This window comes from Gymnoscopelus braueri (assembly GCF_963280865.1).
Source record: "Gymnoscopelus braueri genome assembly, chromosome: 21".
NCBI lineage: Eukaryota > Metazoa > Chordata > Actinopteri > Myctophiformes > Myctophidae > Gymnoscopelus > Gymnoscopelus braueri.
In genome coordinates, this window is record NC_137623.1 from 10,031,325 (window position 1) to 10,050,410 (window position 19,086).

General features: G+C 42.4%; 1 protein-coding gene across 6 annotated transcripts in view; it reads left to right on the forward strand.

The window, feature by feature from the left end:
- The first annotated feature begins 6,618 nt into the window (after positions 1 to 6,618).
- Positions 6,619 to 19,086, forward strand: part of LOC308076742 (rho GTPase-activating protein 12-like) — a 78,327-nt gene continuing 65,859 nt past the window's right edge. For all 6 annotated transcript variants that reach the window (XM_080417188.1, XM_080417190.1, XM_080417189.1 and 3 more), the window contains exons 1-2: positions 6,619 to 6,737; positions 13,492 to 14,285. In XM_080417188.1, coding sequence (XP_080273314.1) covers positions 13,593 to 14,285 — 693 coding nt within the window. In that variant the 5' untranslated portion in view covers positions 6,619 to 6,737; positions 13,492 to 13,592. The remainder of the gene's footprint in view (positions 6,738 to 13,491; positions 14,286 to 19,086) is intronic.

A 19,086-nucleotide genomic window follows, 5' to 3' on the forward strand; every position in this document is an offset into this window, starting at 1 on the left:
ACAAACTAAAAAGGTGTTGTGTCTGTCAACACTTTTTCCAGTCGAAAATGTGTCATTTATTTTGTCCTGCGGCACTAGTCAAAAGGGTTGTGTAAGGATCTATAAATGATCCTTTACAGCACAGCTTTTGGATAGTGCTCTGTGGTTAGATTAGGTTCATTACATAAAGTACATTATTTTGGCTAAGAATTACAAAGTGAGCTGTGTAAAAATAAATGTTTTTTGGGGAGATATTCCTGTCTTGTATTAGAGCAACAATCTTGGTTGGACTGATTCATAAACTACCCATTTATACTGACTATAATATGCAAATCACACAGCTGGACTGCAACAGCCGTTACACCTTTCCCACTGGGAAGTGACACTATCTCTGCACGTCTCTCGTGAGTCGTGACAATAGACAAATGGAAATGACAAGGCTCATTTAGTTACCTGAGACCTACCTATGATGGAAGGATGATTGCGGTGATCCCTCTAAGCAGGGTTTCCATTTAGTGAGTAATAAGGGGTCCTAACCCTTTCGGCTATATTAGTGGATTTGTTGCTATCTGAAGGTTAAAAATCATCTTAAGGGATAGACTGAACTTTGTACATTGTGATGTACAGTAAGCAACATGGCTGCAATTCATTGCATTAATAATGGGAGAGATTAGATTTAGGTATGCCAAAGTGATCATGCCAAATGCCCATTGTCTATCAATAGTAATATTAATATTATATTTTATAGTAATATTTTCAGTGCTTGCTCATTGGCACACCTACATCTAACACACCCATTATTAAAGGTAAACGATGCCAATTTTCAACCTAAAACCCATTGTTCTGATATGTGGAGATGTCTTGTGTGTATTTCTCCACAAAACGGCAAACACTTCATTTCACAATATCAGGTGTACATTTTGTATGCTCAAATCCAGGGCCGTGCAGAGACCATTGGAGGGGCCTGGGCTCCCCGACATGTCAAAAATGACCTGACGAAGAGCCCAGGCTCGAAACAGCGTAGAATAAATTGAATTGGATCATATGAGTGTGCGGGTTCTATTCTTTTTCTCTATGATGATTCATTTCTAACCCAGCACCCCAAAAAGTGAGGTGCATATTTCATAAGCTTTGGTATTAATTCATAAACCTCCATCTTTCTTTAATTGTGTGGACATTCATTTTCCCCCCTTCTTTTTTCATTATTGTTAGCGACTTTTAGTTGTGAGTGATTGTATTTTTTATTTAATTAACTCTTCAGCTGCCTAAAGATTGCTGTTTTTTTACTGAGCTCTTGTCTCAGATTCTTCTAAGCAATGATCAAAAGAAGCAGGCACTACCTCCATTGGTGTTATAGCTATTATTGTTGGACTGTGGGTGGGAGCTGTACTTTAAAGTTGTTTATCTTTTAACTTAATAGATCGAGTTTTGTTTTGTTTAAAGTTTATTGTTGCTGTTCTGTTGGATGTGTTTGTATCTACTGCAATGACATTAGTGACCCTGGCTGTGTAGGTCAGGCCATGTGTACTGTAAAACCAAAAACAAAACAAGTGCAATATTGACCGCTAATGGCAAAGATTAACATAAACCATGCAGTGGAACTTACTTTTAAAACAAGTGAAGGGGAAGCATCCTGTAACTGGGAACTTTTCTTTTTTCATTATTTGTAGTTAAAGGCGATGTGTTTTTGGATTATTATTTTTTTGGTTAAAAGGTTTTAGTTCTATATTCGCATTGTAATCATTGCTATAGAATGTTTGTTCAGTAATGTGTTTCCCCGTCTCTCCACCTCTTTTGTAAACAGAAAATAAATTTTCATGTTAGGATCCCAATTTCATCCAATCAGGTGAGAGAACCCCTCAAAGCTTCAAATTAATAGTATTCCAGTACCAGTTCTCTCTCCTGATTTGATAATACTGGTATCCCAAGCTCAGAATGTATTTTCTGTTTACTAAAGAGCTGCAGACACATGGAGACCCCTGTTACTGAACAAACACTATATAGCGATATCAGAATATAGAGCTATTTAACACTTATTTTAGCAAAAATATGTACAGTAAATAACCTGCAATCCCTTTACCCTACAGCACTTTGAAATGTATGCCTTAATAACCTCTCAAATAATGATTGTGATGTCTGATAAGAGAAAAAAAGAAACGTCACTGGAATGATTTAAACTCAAATGAGATGGATTGTCTTAGCATTTATGCAGTTTTTCCAGTTGGTTTCCAGGTTGTGACAGCACTGTTCATATATATATATACAGTATTATGCTAAATAATAGCCCAGTGGACAACAATGTATTGCAGTGTATTTACTCAAATGCTTGCTGCAGCCTTGGTTCCTCAAGTTTTTATTGCACTACTATACCAATAAAGTCTCAAAGAGAAACCCCTTGCTGTGGTTCTTATTTGTCACCATTGTTCTGCCATCGGCACAATTGTTCAGTGTCATGGCCCCCTGCCGTGTTGGTAGTGCTGAGGGTGGTATTATCCTTTAGGCAATTTCCTTCTTGGGGAGAGGAAGTAGGACACGAAGGAACACATCGTGATACAGTACGAGTTCTCATGAAGACATAATATTAACCACTTAAGCCCTACATACTGTACTTTGTCGTATGGCAAATAGCGAAAATAACAGATCTACAGGCTTTTGCTAGTAAAAAAAAAGTTAAATGTTTAAAAATGTGCTCAAAATAGGGATGATATTCTGACACATGTTTGGTGGCTGGCTTGGCGTGCTGTCTAATTTATGTCTATTTAAAGTTGACACTGGAACGTGTCACCCTTCCGTACCATTGCACCTGAACAGCCTTGTTTCACATCTGCTCCAGCCTAGCTGTCATTTGCTTGCCATCTATATTTCTCTATTACTCAGCTGTTTTGGTAACCTTCAATTTCATACGCGTAAGTACATTTTCCTGTGTGGAAACGACCTGATATAATTGATTTAATGTGTGTGTGTGTGTGTGTGTGTGTGTGTGTGTGTGTGTGTGTGTGTGTGTGTGTGTGTGTGTGTGTGTGTGTGTGTGTGTGTGTGTGTGTGTGTGTGTGTGTGTGTGTGTGTGTGTGTGTGTGTGTGTGTGTGTGGAGAGAGAGAGTCCAGAGTGAATCTCGCAAACCGATGGACCAATCAGTGCCCAGATAGAGAGAGATCTCAACAAAAGTGACATAAGTCAAGGTGAACTACAGCTATACTAGGGATGCATGATTAATCGGTCATCATATCGGTATCGGCGATATCGGCCTTAAAAATGCAATATCGGTATCAACTGATATCTAAGGGTTTAGCTGATATTTTATTTTACAATATTTATGTTTGAATGTGAAGCTGAAACAGTCTTTTCTGATGATGAAGGCTGCAGATTCAATGAGTGTTTTGGAATTTGGAACATTTACATTGTTTGAACTAATATGTGCATCAGCGGGCTTTATAAATGAGGTAATAAGAATGCACTGTTTATTAGAATTCTGCATCTGCACCCAGAATCACAGTTAACTGTAGGCCATAACAGATGTAAGGTAAACCCTACTGGATATTTGTATCGCAATATCAGTATCAAGCCATAATTTCAATACTGTGCATGATCCTTAGTACGTACCATGTAACTCTGTAACCTCTGTAACAAAAAGAACGCCCTTGCCAAGCACTGAATCAAGGAAGAACACACAGTTAAAGCTGCACTATGTAACTTTCCTCTTCTACGCTGAATTTGAACCCGGTTTCCTACGCAAGTGCTGACATTTTTACCATGGAGCTAAATAGAGCGTGCCTGCTTGCTCAGTAGATAAATGTAATCTTGACCATCAGGTCAAAATTCCTGTGTCTAGGTGGGACATGACCTTTGACACGATCTAAATGTAAGTAGAAGATCAGGGAGACTAATTACAACCACCCCAAATGTATAAGTTATATTGTATTAGCATCCTCTACCATACAGCATGGGGTGGCCATAGCTGAGTGGTTAGTGAGCCCGCTTAGGGAACCAGCTGGCCCTGGTTGCCCCAGGTTCGATTCCAGGCTATCCCAGCATATGTGTCGATGATATGAAATTTGTCCCTGAGCAAGACTCTTAACCCCAATTGCTCACAGGTTCTCATTGGAAACAAGACCGCAAGGACTTTCATGAACGACCTGTTAAAAAAGGAATTATCCTTATCCTTACAGATTGGACACAATTCCATTTTATTGTTTTAAAAGCAAAGCTGGCAGAGATCTGAGCACTATGGAGTGCACCATTCCAGTTCTGATTTCCTTCGTTAAACCAACAGGTCTTTGAACAAATGCCAACACACAGAGAATTGATGTGATTAAGATAATGTCAGAGTGCAGATATACTTCTGAAATATTCTGAAGACATAGTTGTATTATTGCCTACTAAGTGAATCCAGCTCTTCTATAAATCATATCAGTTCCAAGTAGAACTAGGCAATAATGGTAGACAAAAAATGTTTACGGCTCAGAATATAAAAAAGAGAAGGTCCAGAAGGATTATTGCGTATTATTATGATTATTTAAATGCACTGACAACAGAACATTAGCTTTGTGTTTATTTAACATTAAACACTGCTTGTTAAAAAAAATAACAAAAAATCACACCCAGTGTGAAGTGGGCGGTGTGGTCACAGTGGTCATCACAGTGATGGAAGTTCACTTAAAGAAAAGTAATATTGTGGACCAACCATTGTACACCCCTAACTTAAAAAAAAAACATAAATGTGTTTTTTTAAGTGCATAGTCCTATTTATAGGGCTATGCACATGTGTCATGTTTCACTAGCCAATCACAGTCCTGAATAGACTGTGATTGGCCAATCACGGTGCAGGGTTAGGGGGGTACAATGGTGGCCAATCACAGCGCAGGGTTGGGGGGGTGCAATGGGTGGGGGGGGTACAATGGTGGCCAATCACAGTGCAGCGAATGTCGATGTCCAAACCTCACATATAGGGGTTTCACCGCCCAATAAAAAAAAATACGCCTAAATAAAAACTACAATGAAATAAATAAATGAATGAAAGAATGATTACATACATACATACATACATACATACATACATACATACATACATACATACATACATACATACATACATACATACATACATACATACATACATACATACATACATACATACCTACCTACCTACCTACCTACCTACCTACCTACCAACCTACAAACATACATACATATATATATACACATACATACATACATACATACATACATACATACATACATACATACATACATACAAACATACATACATACATACATACATACATACATACATACATACATACATACATACATACATACATACATACATACATACATACATACCTATCTACCTACCTACCTACCTACCTACCTACCTACCTACCTACCTACAAACAAACAAACAAACAAATACCACAAGGAAATAAATAAATAAAAACAACAATAAAATAAATCCATGTATTTTTATTTGTGGCTTTTTGTTTCTTTACATTTTGGCTAGTATTCCATTAGTGCAGGGGTCTTCAACAGGGGTCCGGGACCCATAGGGGGTCCTCAGAGTAACTAAGGGCCAAATCTTTGTGTGAAGGGGAACATTAGCCGATCTACAAGCTCACAACGGACAGTTAGGTGTAGAGGGAAAAAGAGCATATCAAGTACAGAACCAACATTCAAGTTGAGTAAATATTGAGGATTTAAAAGAGTACATTTCAGAAAATACACATTAACATGAATCCAACAACAGGTTGGATTCATGTCTATGAAGCTATCTATGAAATCTATGAAAAACTTTAATCTGCAACATAATGTTATACAATATGTACTCCCTGCTTCATCTCTCTCTCAGCTAAGGGGTGCTTGGCCTGAAAAACGTTGAAGACCCCTGCATTAGTGTCTCAGGAAAATAATGGGTGAGGTTTTGAACGAAACCACAAGGGGGCGTGTGCCGGGAGTGGGCTGTGCGTGGATGCAGCAGCAATCTATCTCAGTGTTGACAGTCAGACGGGCGGGGTGGGAGCCACTGTTGCCATGTCTGCTTATTATAAGCGACTTTGGGCCTGCTTTTCCTTTAAAGTTGCTTGTAAATATTGGTAGTTGTGGGTTGCGTTTTTGTAGTTGTTGCTTATTTTGGGCTTGCTTCCTAAATCCAGTGGTTCTCAAAAAAATTCATGTCAAGGACCCCCCAAATTAACATGTATTTGTCCGCAGACGGTAGACCCCCAACTGAAAATATTATATACCAGGGACCCCGATACAAGATTTCTGTTGTAAATTTATTTTTAATTCTTTTTACATTTTTCACATTTTCTTCAATATTTTTTTTTTGAAAATAGCCGCTCTACAAGCTCTATGCGACGCTTGTGATCGATCAAATAGCCGATGCATAATAGGTTTAAAGTGCTCATGTCATGTGGCCTAAAAGTTTCTTCTTTTGGGCTTTTGTTTTCCCTAGACCCCCCCTGGTTGCTTATTTCTCTCCCAAAACCTGGCAACACTGAGCGCAGCGCAGCGCGCACAGCGACAGCAGCACGTCTGTCTGTCTGTCTGTCTGTCTGCCGGGAGAGACGAGGCGAGGCGGGGGATTGCGACTATGTGACTGCCTGCCTGGCTGGCTGAAACCACAAGCTATCTGATCGGGGTCGCAGACTATTCTGAAAGCCAGCCGATCTATTCAAAAATACTTGGGGGAAAAAACTTGTCTTACCTCACTGGGCGGCAGAGGAGTGTGACGAGAGATTGCGGCTATCCCCCGTTATTAAAGGTTGGTGTGTGTGTGTGTGTGTGTGTGGAATGGATGTATTTTGTGTCATTTTTTTGGTCACTGGGAAGGCTATTGGTTTCGTTACTTTGTTGTTGCCATGCACGCTTGCAAGACCCCGAGAGGGGTCTCGCAAGCGTGCATGGCAACAACAAAGTAACGAAACCAATAGCCTTCCAGTGACCAAAAATGACACAAAGTAGCCTACTGCTGCTGGACAGGAGCCATTCTGCTTTTGGATTCTCTCAAAATGAACCTGCAGTAGATGCAGTACCAAAGCAAGCAAAGCTCTGCATGGTTATTATTCCTGGTGCAATGTGTTGTCTAGCAGATTTTAAATGTTCCAGCCATTTGCTCTCATGTTATGTACAAATTGAAGGGCTTAGTGGTGATCATGGGATCGATAATGGGTGTTCTGATTGTGCTAATTAAATCTGTTTTGTTTTAGGTTTGTTTAGTCTGTTTTCTAATCTCTCTCAAAAAAAACAATCCCCCCCCCCCGATGTGTTCCCAGATCTGTCTGTTTCTGACCTGTGTGTGTGTGTGTGTGTGTGTGTGTGTGTGTGTGTTTTAACTGTGAACAAGGGCTGCCTGCAGTGCAAAAAAGCCTACGTTTCTGTATGTTAAACAGCCAGGGTATAATATTCATCAATACTGTGTCTCAGACACAATCATCCTGCCCTTTGTCAGTCAAGTCCTGGGAATATTTGGTGATGTCTGTCGAATCAAAGACTCCTGAATATGTATTTTAACTCTCTTTTGTTATGTTTCTGCAGTCCTCTACTTAAGTCTACTTGTCTTGGGGGGGGTCTTATCCTCGAGAGTCGAGACCCTGCCCCCACCTTAGTTACCCCCCCCCCTCTCCCCTGAAAGACAGCCCCCCTGCCCCGGGCATTCCTCGGCCGCTCAGCCCACGGTTCGTGAGGCACGCTGCTTATTTGCAGGGGGTTGCCATGTCCGCTTATTATATGCGACTTTAGACTTGCTTTTTTTTGGGGATTGTTTCCTGAATGGCCCCCCAAATTAATATGTATTTGTCTCTACAGCACCTCCCCATTTGAAAATATGTGCCAGGGAGGGACCCCTCATAGCTACTACTAGCCGCAAGCAACTCTTAGATCCTATTTGTAATATCTGGAATCTGGAGTTGCAAATTTTGCCATACCAACCCTTGACATGATGACAGCCTATTCATCCAAACAGAAAAGTCTGAAAAATCTGATTACCTTAAAGGAGGAGTTCACCCAAAAAATGATTTATTTTCTACCAATTGCACACCCTATGAAGCCTTGAATCCATGGATTCTTTTTTGTTTTTGTTGCATTCCTAAGCTAATAATTTGATTCCCGTCTCCTACCGGCTAATGTATCTGGTAGGAGACACAAAGTAGATTATTTGTGTCTCCTACCGGAAATACACACAGTCATCAAATTATTGTCTTAGGAATGCCACAAAAACAAAAGTAAATCCATGAAATCAGGGCTTCATGGGGTGTGTAATTGATAGAAAATAAGTAATTTTTTGGGTGAACTCCTCCTTTAAACTCACAAACATTGCAGCTGTATGGAAAGCTTGAATTATCCTCTTTCTTATCTGCAACGTTTTTGTTTCATAAAAATCCACCGTAGACATGTTATTGTTATGACTATGAGCTATACTTTCTGTCAAGAAATTCTGTGCAGTGATTATTTTTCTGTGTTTTCTCGTTGGAAATCACTCCTCGGTCCTTCGTACCACCTGTTTCTTAATTGCACATAATGCAGGAGGCAGCAGGTCAGCTCGTTGTGTTATTGAAAACGAGTGCTTCCAAACTCCAACACACAATTTCTTGACAGAAAGTAGCTCATAATAACTATGTCTATGGTGGATTTTTATGAAACAAAAACTTTGCAGATAGAAAGCTTTCCGTACAGCTGCACTCTTGGTGAGTTTAACGTTGTTAAATACAATCAGATAGGACTTTTCTGTTTGGATGAATGGCCAAAAGTACCTATTCCCCCCCCCCCAAGATTATTATTTTCTTTTTTTGGAAAATAGACCAGGTTGCTTGCTTCTCTCGCAGAATATGGCAACACTGCTTATTTTTGCTGTCATACTTTTTTTCTGCATTGCATAATTTCGGCAGGACCGTATTATTCCCTCTGTCTGCCTCCCATCTTTATAGTAGACCAGCCTCCATATTTAATGTAACCAGCAGATAGACAGACAGCAGAGATAAGTGGAAATGCAGAAACTAAACGACACATGTTGGAATGGATGGATGCTCATGCTTGGCGTGCAGCCATGGCGACATGTGTTTTGAATGAACCACTGGGGACAAAGGCACTTCACAATCTCACGGTGTTTCAGTGGTTGTTGGAGACAAAAAAGCACAGGTCGTGATCCTAGAACAGTGGTTCTCAACCTGTGGGTCGGGACCCCCAGGGGCGTCCACCACATGATTTGGGGGGGCGGGTCCCCCAGATGACAGTGAAGTGAGAATTTAAGGACTTTTTAAGACCTTTTCAATACCTTGAAAAGAAAAAGACCATGACTGCATAAAAAGTCATCAACAAACCATACTATAGAAACTGGTCAAACATTGGCCAAATTGTCAAATAATATAAGAAAGAAGCTAAATTTGTGAAAATAGCCGATCTACAAGCTCACAACGCCTCGGAACGTGAGGCGCTGTGAGCTTGTAGATCTGCTATTTTCACAATATTTATCTGTGGAACCCAGTCAAACAAAATTGAATGCCTCAACTCCTACATTCCAAGTGCTTGACAGGGTAGGGGGTCCCCAGTTCAGATATGATTATTTTGGGGGGTCACAGCCTGAAAAGGTTGAGAACCACTTGTCCTAGAAGATGGAATGATCTAGTACTTTCTATGCTAGTTAATAGTTGTCTCATTTGCAATTAGAGGCTGATTAGTGGTAGAATTATTATTCTGTGTAGTGTATTATAGAACAGGAGAACTGTTGCGCCTTTCTTTGTCCTTTTGATGAAGATTAACTGCAGGTGCTAAACGTTTTCAGTCCTCCCAGGACCTTCGTATAGCACTGACGAAGGTCCTGGGAGGACTGAAAACGTTTTGCTTTCTAATTCACTGAGCACCGAGCACACTATGGGCATCATAAAATAAAGAAAAAAAAAATTCTTTAAGTCTCGTCTAAGGAGTTTTTCCTATACCTTCATGCAGTGAGCGAGTCTCCTTGTCAGCCTACCGTGTAGTGTATTATCTCATGGTAATGAATATTCTTGTCAGTCACATGTTAAATAAAGGCTGACAACAGACTCAAAACACTACAGACTTTATTGACACCCAAATACCACCCAAATACTGTTATTCCTTAGAAGCAAGCTCTGTTTTAGTGTTGTATAGTACCTTTCAAAATGATAGCTGTCAAAGTACAGTGAGAATATACAATCCGGGGTAACGTCGTCAACCTGTTGTGGAGCAGCCACTGTGTGCCACACTTATGGTTTTCACAGAGCAACAAGTTGGCTGAGGGCTCCTCTGAGAATTCACTTTGTTCTGGCTGCATGCAGAGAGAGGGGGATTCGTTTACAATGGAATTCACTGTGTCTGGTGGTCCTCTGTCAGCCTTCCACAGAAATATATAAATACACAGTGCCAGATTAGAGAGGGGGGAAGCAAAACACACAAATAAAAGCTGGAGATTTTTGAGTTGCAACTCTGAACTGTACTGCGTCTGAGAAGTCGATCTGAATTTATTGTTAATGGTAGTTAATGCCAAAGAGCCGGTGACTCAAGCGCGAGGGCCTCCGCCAAGTTTGATGATGTAACGTTTGATCTTCAGCCACGTAACTGCCTCTGTCTGCCTTCTGAAAACGTTCCTGGGTTCTACAGATATGGACGGATGATTGATATAGACAGATTAGAAGGATGTTTGTGTAAAATTCCCATAAAGAGAGTTCCTAAAATAAAGTTGAAATGCCTCCAAAAACCTCAGCATCTTGAGCTGCTCTTAACCTTGTCTCCGGTCTAAAGTCTAAAGTACTGTGTACTATCTAAATGAATATGCTGTTATGTCATAATGTTCAATTTTTAAATGTAGATTTTGAAGCTATTTCCCTGTATAAACATGACTTGGCATCAACGTGTTCCTCATTATGAAAAATTGAGCCAGTTTAGCAGTTTAATATTGACCTTCAATAACCAAATAATTGACCAAATAATTACAGTTACACTGTTAATTTCTATCATAAATCAGCCACTACTCTTTGCCCGAGGTACCATTTTAACAACCAAGGTCTCTGACTATGCTTCCTTGTTGGGCTGAACAGTTGTTGGCTATTCTTTCTTGGAACTTTAATCTTAGACACAAGTGCCTCCACTTTCAGATTCCAACTGGTGTGAAAATGGCACCCAGTCCAGGCTAGACTCAACAGATAGGCCTATCTAATGAGCAGATTAGTCCGGAGTGTTTCTGGGAGACACTCTCACGCTCCCATCACAGGGACAGTGCAACGCACTGGCACCATGATGTCACTCTTAATAGGCTTTGTCCTTTATGCGAACACACAGTAGTCATACAGTCACACAGATGTGTAACTTCGCTCTACTCTGCCATCATAAATTCATTGTGTGATGATGGTTGCTGTCACATCAGCAGCAGGTTGAGGCTGTTTATCATGTACCACGACACTAGTCATCACAGTCAGCAAGGTGCCTGACGGAACCTTTTGGAGACAACCGGTCTGCAGACTTCACACCTGGTGGGAGTGTGAACTGTGTTGGAGGGAGGGGGGATTTACTGTATAGGAGACTGGAGAGTGACATGTGTGATTGATTCTCTCACAACCACACACACACGCATGACTCACTTCACATGATTGTGACTGATAAATCAGTGTTCTTTCATTGTGTCCTCTAATACACACAGAGAGAGGGAGATTCCTGGAGATTTGGTTTCGATTTGACATCGCAGTAGTTCTGCTGGGACAGGCCCAGCGTACTGTCAGACAGTACCACACACACACACACACACACACACACACACAAAGCCCAGGCGTTACATAATGCACAGTGTGTGTCTCTCTGTCGGTGTGTGTCATGGTCTTGGAACAGATAAAATAGAAACCACTTTGGACCATTACACGCGCCTCATTTACATTTGTCATGTTCTCTCTTGGTCTCTCACTCTCACGTTGGGCCAGACTTCTCCAACCAACTCGGCTCTATTCTGGGTGCCGTGACTGTCTGTCTCGCTCCGAGGCTTAGCATGTGTATGTGTGTGTACATATTCGTTAAGCACGAGGAGGGGAGCCCCTTATAGATTGTGTGTTCTCACGCCTCGCTAAAAGCACCTGCTCTTACCGCCCCATGCTGCCAGGATGTCAGTGCGACGGCCGACTGCTATTTAAGGCAAGAAGAAAGAGAATTTGATATGAGGAGAGTTGCGGCCTGGCGGCAGCTCCTCTTCAGTGGTGGTGTGGTGGGGTGTACCCTGTATGAGGGGGCAGGGGGGGGGTTTGTAGATTAAATGTCAAGGGGATTCTCTCTGACAGATAAATCAATGACAGGCCAGCCACTCATACCCAAAACACAGAGAGGGGCCTCGGGGTCCTTCACAGAGGTCGGGCTATTTGTCAGAGAAAAAATGCACTTATTGGGAAGGGAGTTTAAAGTCCCTGCTCCAGTTTTGAACACTCTGACTTTACAGCGTGGCCGTTTCAATGAATAATAATGTAATTCTGCAATGCAGGACTGTTACCAGAAGTAATATCAGGATGCGATCTGTAAAAGATAGTGAGTTTGACAGAGTCCAGTGTTATTGGAGTCCCACGTAGGAGCGGTGCGTGGGGCTGCGTTGCCATTGCCACTGGTGGCTTTGCAGTGAAGGGTCAGATTACTGTCCTGGATATCCTGTGCGGTCACATAGGTTACCACAGCAATCTGTGTTGACGCTCTGTTGTGGTTTGTGGTGAGGAGAGAGAGAGGCGGTGCCCCGGGGCTGTTCCTATGTCTGGCGGTGGGTCGGGTCATAGCGTGACTTTTAGGCTGTCTGCATTGTGGCTGTGGCAGGTTGTGGTTTAGCAGCAATTAGTTGAGTAATAGTAGGTGGGTATTGAGAGACTGAGAGGTTAACCTGTGTGTTGAGTCACATGGAACGGCGGTGTGTTTAGAGTGGTCTGGAAATGTGTGCGTTCACGTTCATGTCTCAGAATTTGTGCTCAAGGGCTTCTGCCTTATTACTGTGTTGTGGGAAAAAATTTAGGGATGCACCGAATATTCGGCCACCGAAACATATCGGCCGAAAATGGTTAAAAAAAGCATTTTCGGCTTTCCGAAAGACACCGAAACATATCGGCCGATATCACCGAAAGACACCGAAACAATGCTATTTTCAAAAAATCTTGGAATAAAATGTGGAATATTACTATTATATAATTATATAAATGTTTACATTTTACAATCTTTCAGCAGTCAGTCTGGAATTAATGTATGGATTCAAAAGTGCTGAATAAATGTTTTATGGACCCATAATAGTGATTATTATTTAAGTTAAGTTTTGCCGTAATCATGTCTTTTGCCATAATCAGGTAGCTGATCAACATTGGTAAACAAATAAATTCATTATATACATGTATATATATTTATCATATTCGGCCTTTCGGTATTCGGTTTTCGGCCAACTGTTTTCTATTTTCGGCATTCGGTTTCGGCCAAGAATTTCCCATTCGGTGCATCCCTAAAAAAAATTGTTTGTAACTAAAACATTTCTTGTCTCTTTCTTCCATCTCCTGCAGCTGAATTGTCCACTGGGTCTTTAGTTGGAGATGAGGATCCCTCCAGTGCTCAGTTGCTGAACATTCTGAGGTCCCGAGTTGGAACGATCGTTGGAGCCATCATGGTGGACCGGGAGGGTCTGCCTGCCATCGCCCCGGGCCAGGTCTACATCGAGGTGGAGTACGACTACGAGTACAAGGCCAAGGACAAGATGATAACCATCCGTCAGGGAGAGTGCTACATGCTGGTCAGGAAGACCAACGAAGACTGGTGGCAGGTGAGGAAGGAGGAGGGCAACAAGGCCTTCTACGTGCCGGCCCAGTACGTCAAGGAGGTGCGCCGGGCGCTCTTGCCCCCTCAGAAGCCCACGCCGAGGGCCAAGCCCACGGTTCTGGAGATCTGCCGGGCGTCCGACGAGAACCTCAACAGGCCGCCGCAGCAGGAGATGTCCAGCTTCGGCCGCCCGCCGCCCTCCTCCACGCCGTCGCCTTCCTCGGACCGCGTCACGCCGCCCGCCGTTCTGGCCAGGGACGCCAACCAGAACGTAGGGAGTCCTCAGCACTGCAAGGTGGTGGCCGAACTGGTCCTCCTGCACAACAATAACAACCACCATCACACAGGCAACAATTCCACGCTGCCGCGAACGCGCGCCGACTCGCCTCCGCCCAAACCCGCGAGCGAGCGCAACGGCGGGAGTCCGGACAGCGACAAGACCCCCTCTTCAGGTGACCTGACGGGGGAGGGGTCTGACAAGCTCCGGAACGACTCGGAGTCTGGGGACGACCTTAGCAGCAGCTCCACGGAACACATGCAGGTAGGGGGCATGGAGCTGGTTCACTTCCTCTTAACCGCATGAACCCTATTCTGGGGTGAGCATTCGGTGAATATTGCAGATCTACAAGCTCACGACACAATACCATGGGAGCTTTTAGATCAGCTATTTTAACCAAAGGGATTTGGGGTAGTGGAAATAAGGAGGGGGCCTAGTATAGAGCCCTGGGGGTTAAGTATATAGGGTTTAAGTCGTTAAATCCTCACTGTTTGCCATTCGTCTATGTATTGGGCTTTTGTGCAGTCCTCATTAACTTAAAAGCACAGGATTGGTGCTCTTTTCTATAGTTTAGGGAACGATGGAAAATAGCGGAAGATTATATCTTTTCATAAAAACAACGGGCTTCCAGTGATCTAATCATTTGCACCAAATGTGCGGCGGACAGCTCAAACGTTGTAGGCGGAGACATAAAAAGTGTGTTTTGAACAAGCCGGAAGTGTCTTAAACATACATTCTATCTAATGAGCAGCAGGGGGGCGATTTTACTGGTTGCAAAATAAGTTGGATCCTATGGGAGTCGATGGGAAAATGCCGCTATGTCTCACTTGGTTTATTACTTCAGATTTTATTTTCTTAATGAGCTTATGTTGTCAATCGGTAGTTTGAAGTAAAACATGGTCCCATTTAGAACTAGAACATTTTTTCACGCCAATCGGTCCAACAGTGCCAGAGATTAGCTGTACACACACAGACGGACGGACACGCGGTCGGCCACGCCTTCGGCCAGTGAAAAAGTAAAAAAAAGAAGAAGGTGGTTATGCTTGAGGGCGTGGCTACATTCATTCGATTTAAAACCGGAGAACTGCTATCCACACCGATTTGGCTGTTCACACTTCCTGATGTCCTTGTCTTGTCAGGACTGTGTGTAAGGTTACCAGCGCTCCGAAGCGAGACCTGTTATCTATCTTGCCTGTAAGTGGGTGTTAGCTTGGTGTTCGTGCAGAAGAGTCCAGTACCCATTGGGGACAAAGCCATTCACAGAAATAATATATTGAACCCTCACAGACAGCATCAGCGTGTAGGACAGAGAATCCACCCCAATCCGCCGACATCCCTTGATGGGTTAGGTAGAGTGAAATTAACCTCTGTCTGTCCGTCAGTCCATCCATCCATCCATCCGTTTGACAACTCTAAGGGAAAGTCTACCCACTCCTATCTGCAGTTGTGCAGAGGGTAGACCTAGAAACCGTGAGTAAGAGGGATTTCTCAGTGTTACGGAGGCTGTTGTGGAAGATGAGCACAGCAGTATTATTTTTTTTGGAGGGGTGTTGGTTGTATCCAGGCAGGGTCAGCCTGTTCGAAGGCTCCATGTAACAGCCTGAGTTCTTTGTTCCCCTGGTAGTGGAGGTCTCTTCCACCACTGAGTTTAACAAAGAGAGGGAGAGAAGGGGGGGGGGGGGCTTGAATAGAAACTAGGTCATATCTGCCGAGGATCAGTCTGTAGCCCCCAGTCGCCCTACCGTGGGGATCAACGTGTGCGTGTGTGTGTGTGTGTGTGTATACGGATATGATTTTTTTTAGATGTCACATCAACCACTTAAACCCCTATACACTTTGTCATACGACAAATAGTGAAAATAGACCATCTATTAAACTCATAATGCGTTATAGATCTGCTATATTAGCTATTTCAGATTTATTTTGCCCAAAATAGGAACGCCAGGTTGGAAGTGGTTCAAAACGTGGCTGCGTATTCTCTGGGTTGCTATTGAAATGTCTCCAGAGCCTTTATTTGAACACAAGAAGGGGGAAAAAAAGTCCCCATTGGCTGGTTCTGCTCTGCTGCCTGTCTGTCTGTCTGCGTTCAACAAGCTTTTTTTGGAATTAATTTCACGCCTGTCAATTTGCACGGGCCCGAAGTACAGTACACACGTTTTCTGGTCTGGGACATTTGCATGGTTGGGTTTTGGAAGTGTTGATGATGAGCTACAGTAGTGGCGGATGGACAGCAGTCGGATGAGCGGTGGTCCAGAGAGGCAGGTGGAACCCCCTCCTTCTGTGTTTTTTTTTATCTTTGTGGTCTCATGGTAAGCCTAACCACTTTAACCCATTAAGACCTGGAACTGTGTCATTTTTTTAATTTGAGCTAAAAAGCATTATTTTACACTTTGGGCTATTCAAAAATAGCAGATCTACAATCTCATAGCGCGGCACCGAGTGCCGCGCTACGAGCTTGTAGATCTGCTATTTTTGAAAAATCGTGAAAATGTGTGCAAATCTTTGAATATATATATATTTTTAAAGCGAACATTTTTAACTCAAATCTTTGCTTCTGGGGGTCCCTGGAACAAAATATTTTGATGGGGTTTTGCGGCCAAATACATACATTTTGGGGATCCTTGACGTGAAAAAGATTGAGCACCACTTATATAGAAACATAGGTTTTTCAGAATGCTGTTGAGATTTAGGAGACATGTACAGTAGAATCGGCTTCAGGTCTCAATGGGTTAAACCTGGCATCCCTATTGGGGGCATTTCATTATAGATGAAAAGTTAACCAAACTTTCAAAACAAATGTCAAAGATAGCAGATCTACAACCTCACAATGCACCGTGGTCCGATGCGTTGTTGATCTTGTAGATCGGCTATTTTCGCTATCATCCGTACAATGAAGTATATCAATTAAGGCTTAAGTGGTTAAAGGTGGTGTAAGTGATATTTTGGTTTAAATATTTTTTGTTAGAAGTTTAAAGGTCCTATGACATTCTTTTTCACTTTTTTTATTTTTAGTTTTTTGGGGGGTTTTATGACCTCAATTACACCCAAAAAATCTGAACTTTGAGCATTCAGTAGATTTTCTGTGGTGTGGGGTTTTCTGAATAATTAGGCTGAAAAGTAATCTGAGCTTGGCCCTTCGGCAGTGAGGTCTCAGCCGATTAATCCTGCCCACTCTCCTCCTCGCCCCTCTCCTCCCCTATCCTTTCCTTTGGGGGGGGGGCGGAGCAGAGGCGATGATTGACAGGCAAAATCCCTCAACAGCGACACCCGCAGGCAAAGATTTCTTTTTTCATTGCAGTTGAAAAGGCTTTAGAAATGTGAGAGAAAAACACCTGCCATGGATCACTGGAGTGGATTTTTTTGTTAAAACTTTTTATACACGTTTGAAGGACCATGACAAAGACTTTTAATGTGTGGTAAAACTGAACGTCATGAAACCTTTAAAGCTCTATATTCTGATGGTAATCATTGCTGTAGAATGTTTGTTCAGTAAAGGGGTCTCCCCCATCTTTCTAGCTCTTTAATAGACAGAAAACACATTTTCAGGTGGGTTGCCAGTTTTTTCAGCCATTCTTTTTATCTCTCTCTCTCTCGGGAGGAGAGAGTAACCCATTAATCAGTTTCAAGTTTACTGTGTTCCAGTTCCAATTCTATCTGCTCATTTCTCTGAGCCATCACTTTCAATTACATGTGTTTATACTGTATCCAGTATGAGTTCTCTCTCCTGATGGGATAAAACTGGTATCCCGGCCTGAAATGCATTTAATGTTTACTAAAGAGTTGGAGAGACAAGGGACTTCCCTGTTACTGAACACACACTCTGTATAATGATTACAATCAGAATATGGAGCTATTAAATATACCACGCCCTACCTTTAATTTAAACATTGTTGCTCACCGAAAATAACTTATCAATTGAAAAAACGCGATAATCAGTCGTTTTTTTTTTTTTTTTGAGCAACACCTACATGCGATGAAGCATGAATTAGCCTTTCGTCTTCCCTGTCTGGCCTGTTGCCAGGCGAGAGATTGGACCCTGCGCTAAAGCTAACTCCCCCACTTCCACTCCTTCCTGCCATTGCGTGGGTGCAGGCAAAGTGTGTGTGTGTGTGTGAAAGAGACATACACATTCAAAGGGACATGGCAAAGCCAGACATACACACACATCATGGTATCACTCTGACAAATCAATGCAGTGGCGCTTTCCTCACATAATTCGGAGCACTAGTAACACACTGCTCGCTCGCTGTCTCTTCGTACTAGTTAGTTTTTCATTCCATTGTCCATTCCTCACTCTTTCCACCACTACTTTCTTAACCCATTGAGACCTGAAGCCGATTCTACATGTCTCCTAAATCTCAACAGTATTCTGAAAAACATATGTTTCTGTATCAGTGGTGCTCAATCTTTTTCATGTCAAGGACCCCCAAAATGATATGTATTTGGCCGCGGACCCCCATCAAAATATTTTGTTCCAGGGTCCCCCAGAAGCAAAGATTTGAGTTAAAAATGTTTGCTTTAAAAATATATATATTCAAAGATTTGCACGCATTTTCACGAATTTTCAAAAATAGCAGATCTACAAGCTCGTAGCGCGGCACTCGGTGCCGCGCTATGAGCTTGTATATCTGCTATTTTTGAATAGCCCAAAGTGTAAAATAATGCTTTTTTGCTCAAATCTAAAAATGACACAGTTCCAGGTCTTAATGGGTTAAAAGAGCTCTGTCTGTGGGTGAGGGGATGGATGGGCAAACAGACGGACGGACGGATGGATGGATGTGTATTAGGGATTTGTCTGTGACGGTCCTTTGCTGGAGTGCCAGCTGGTTGCTTGTAATTGATTTGATTTCACCACTGATTGATGGTTAACGCCTCCCTTGACTTGTCCTTCCATTCTTTGGCTGTGTAATTCGCTTATCTCTGGAGCCTTGGCAACGGCAGGTGATGGTTCACTTTCCTTCACCTCCTGACAGAGTGAGGGTCCACTGAGTTTTCTGGCACATCTTCTCACCCCATTTTAAACCCCACCCCAAGTACATTTTGGCATTTATCAGACGCTCTTATC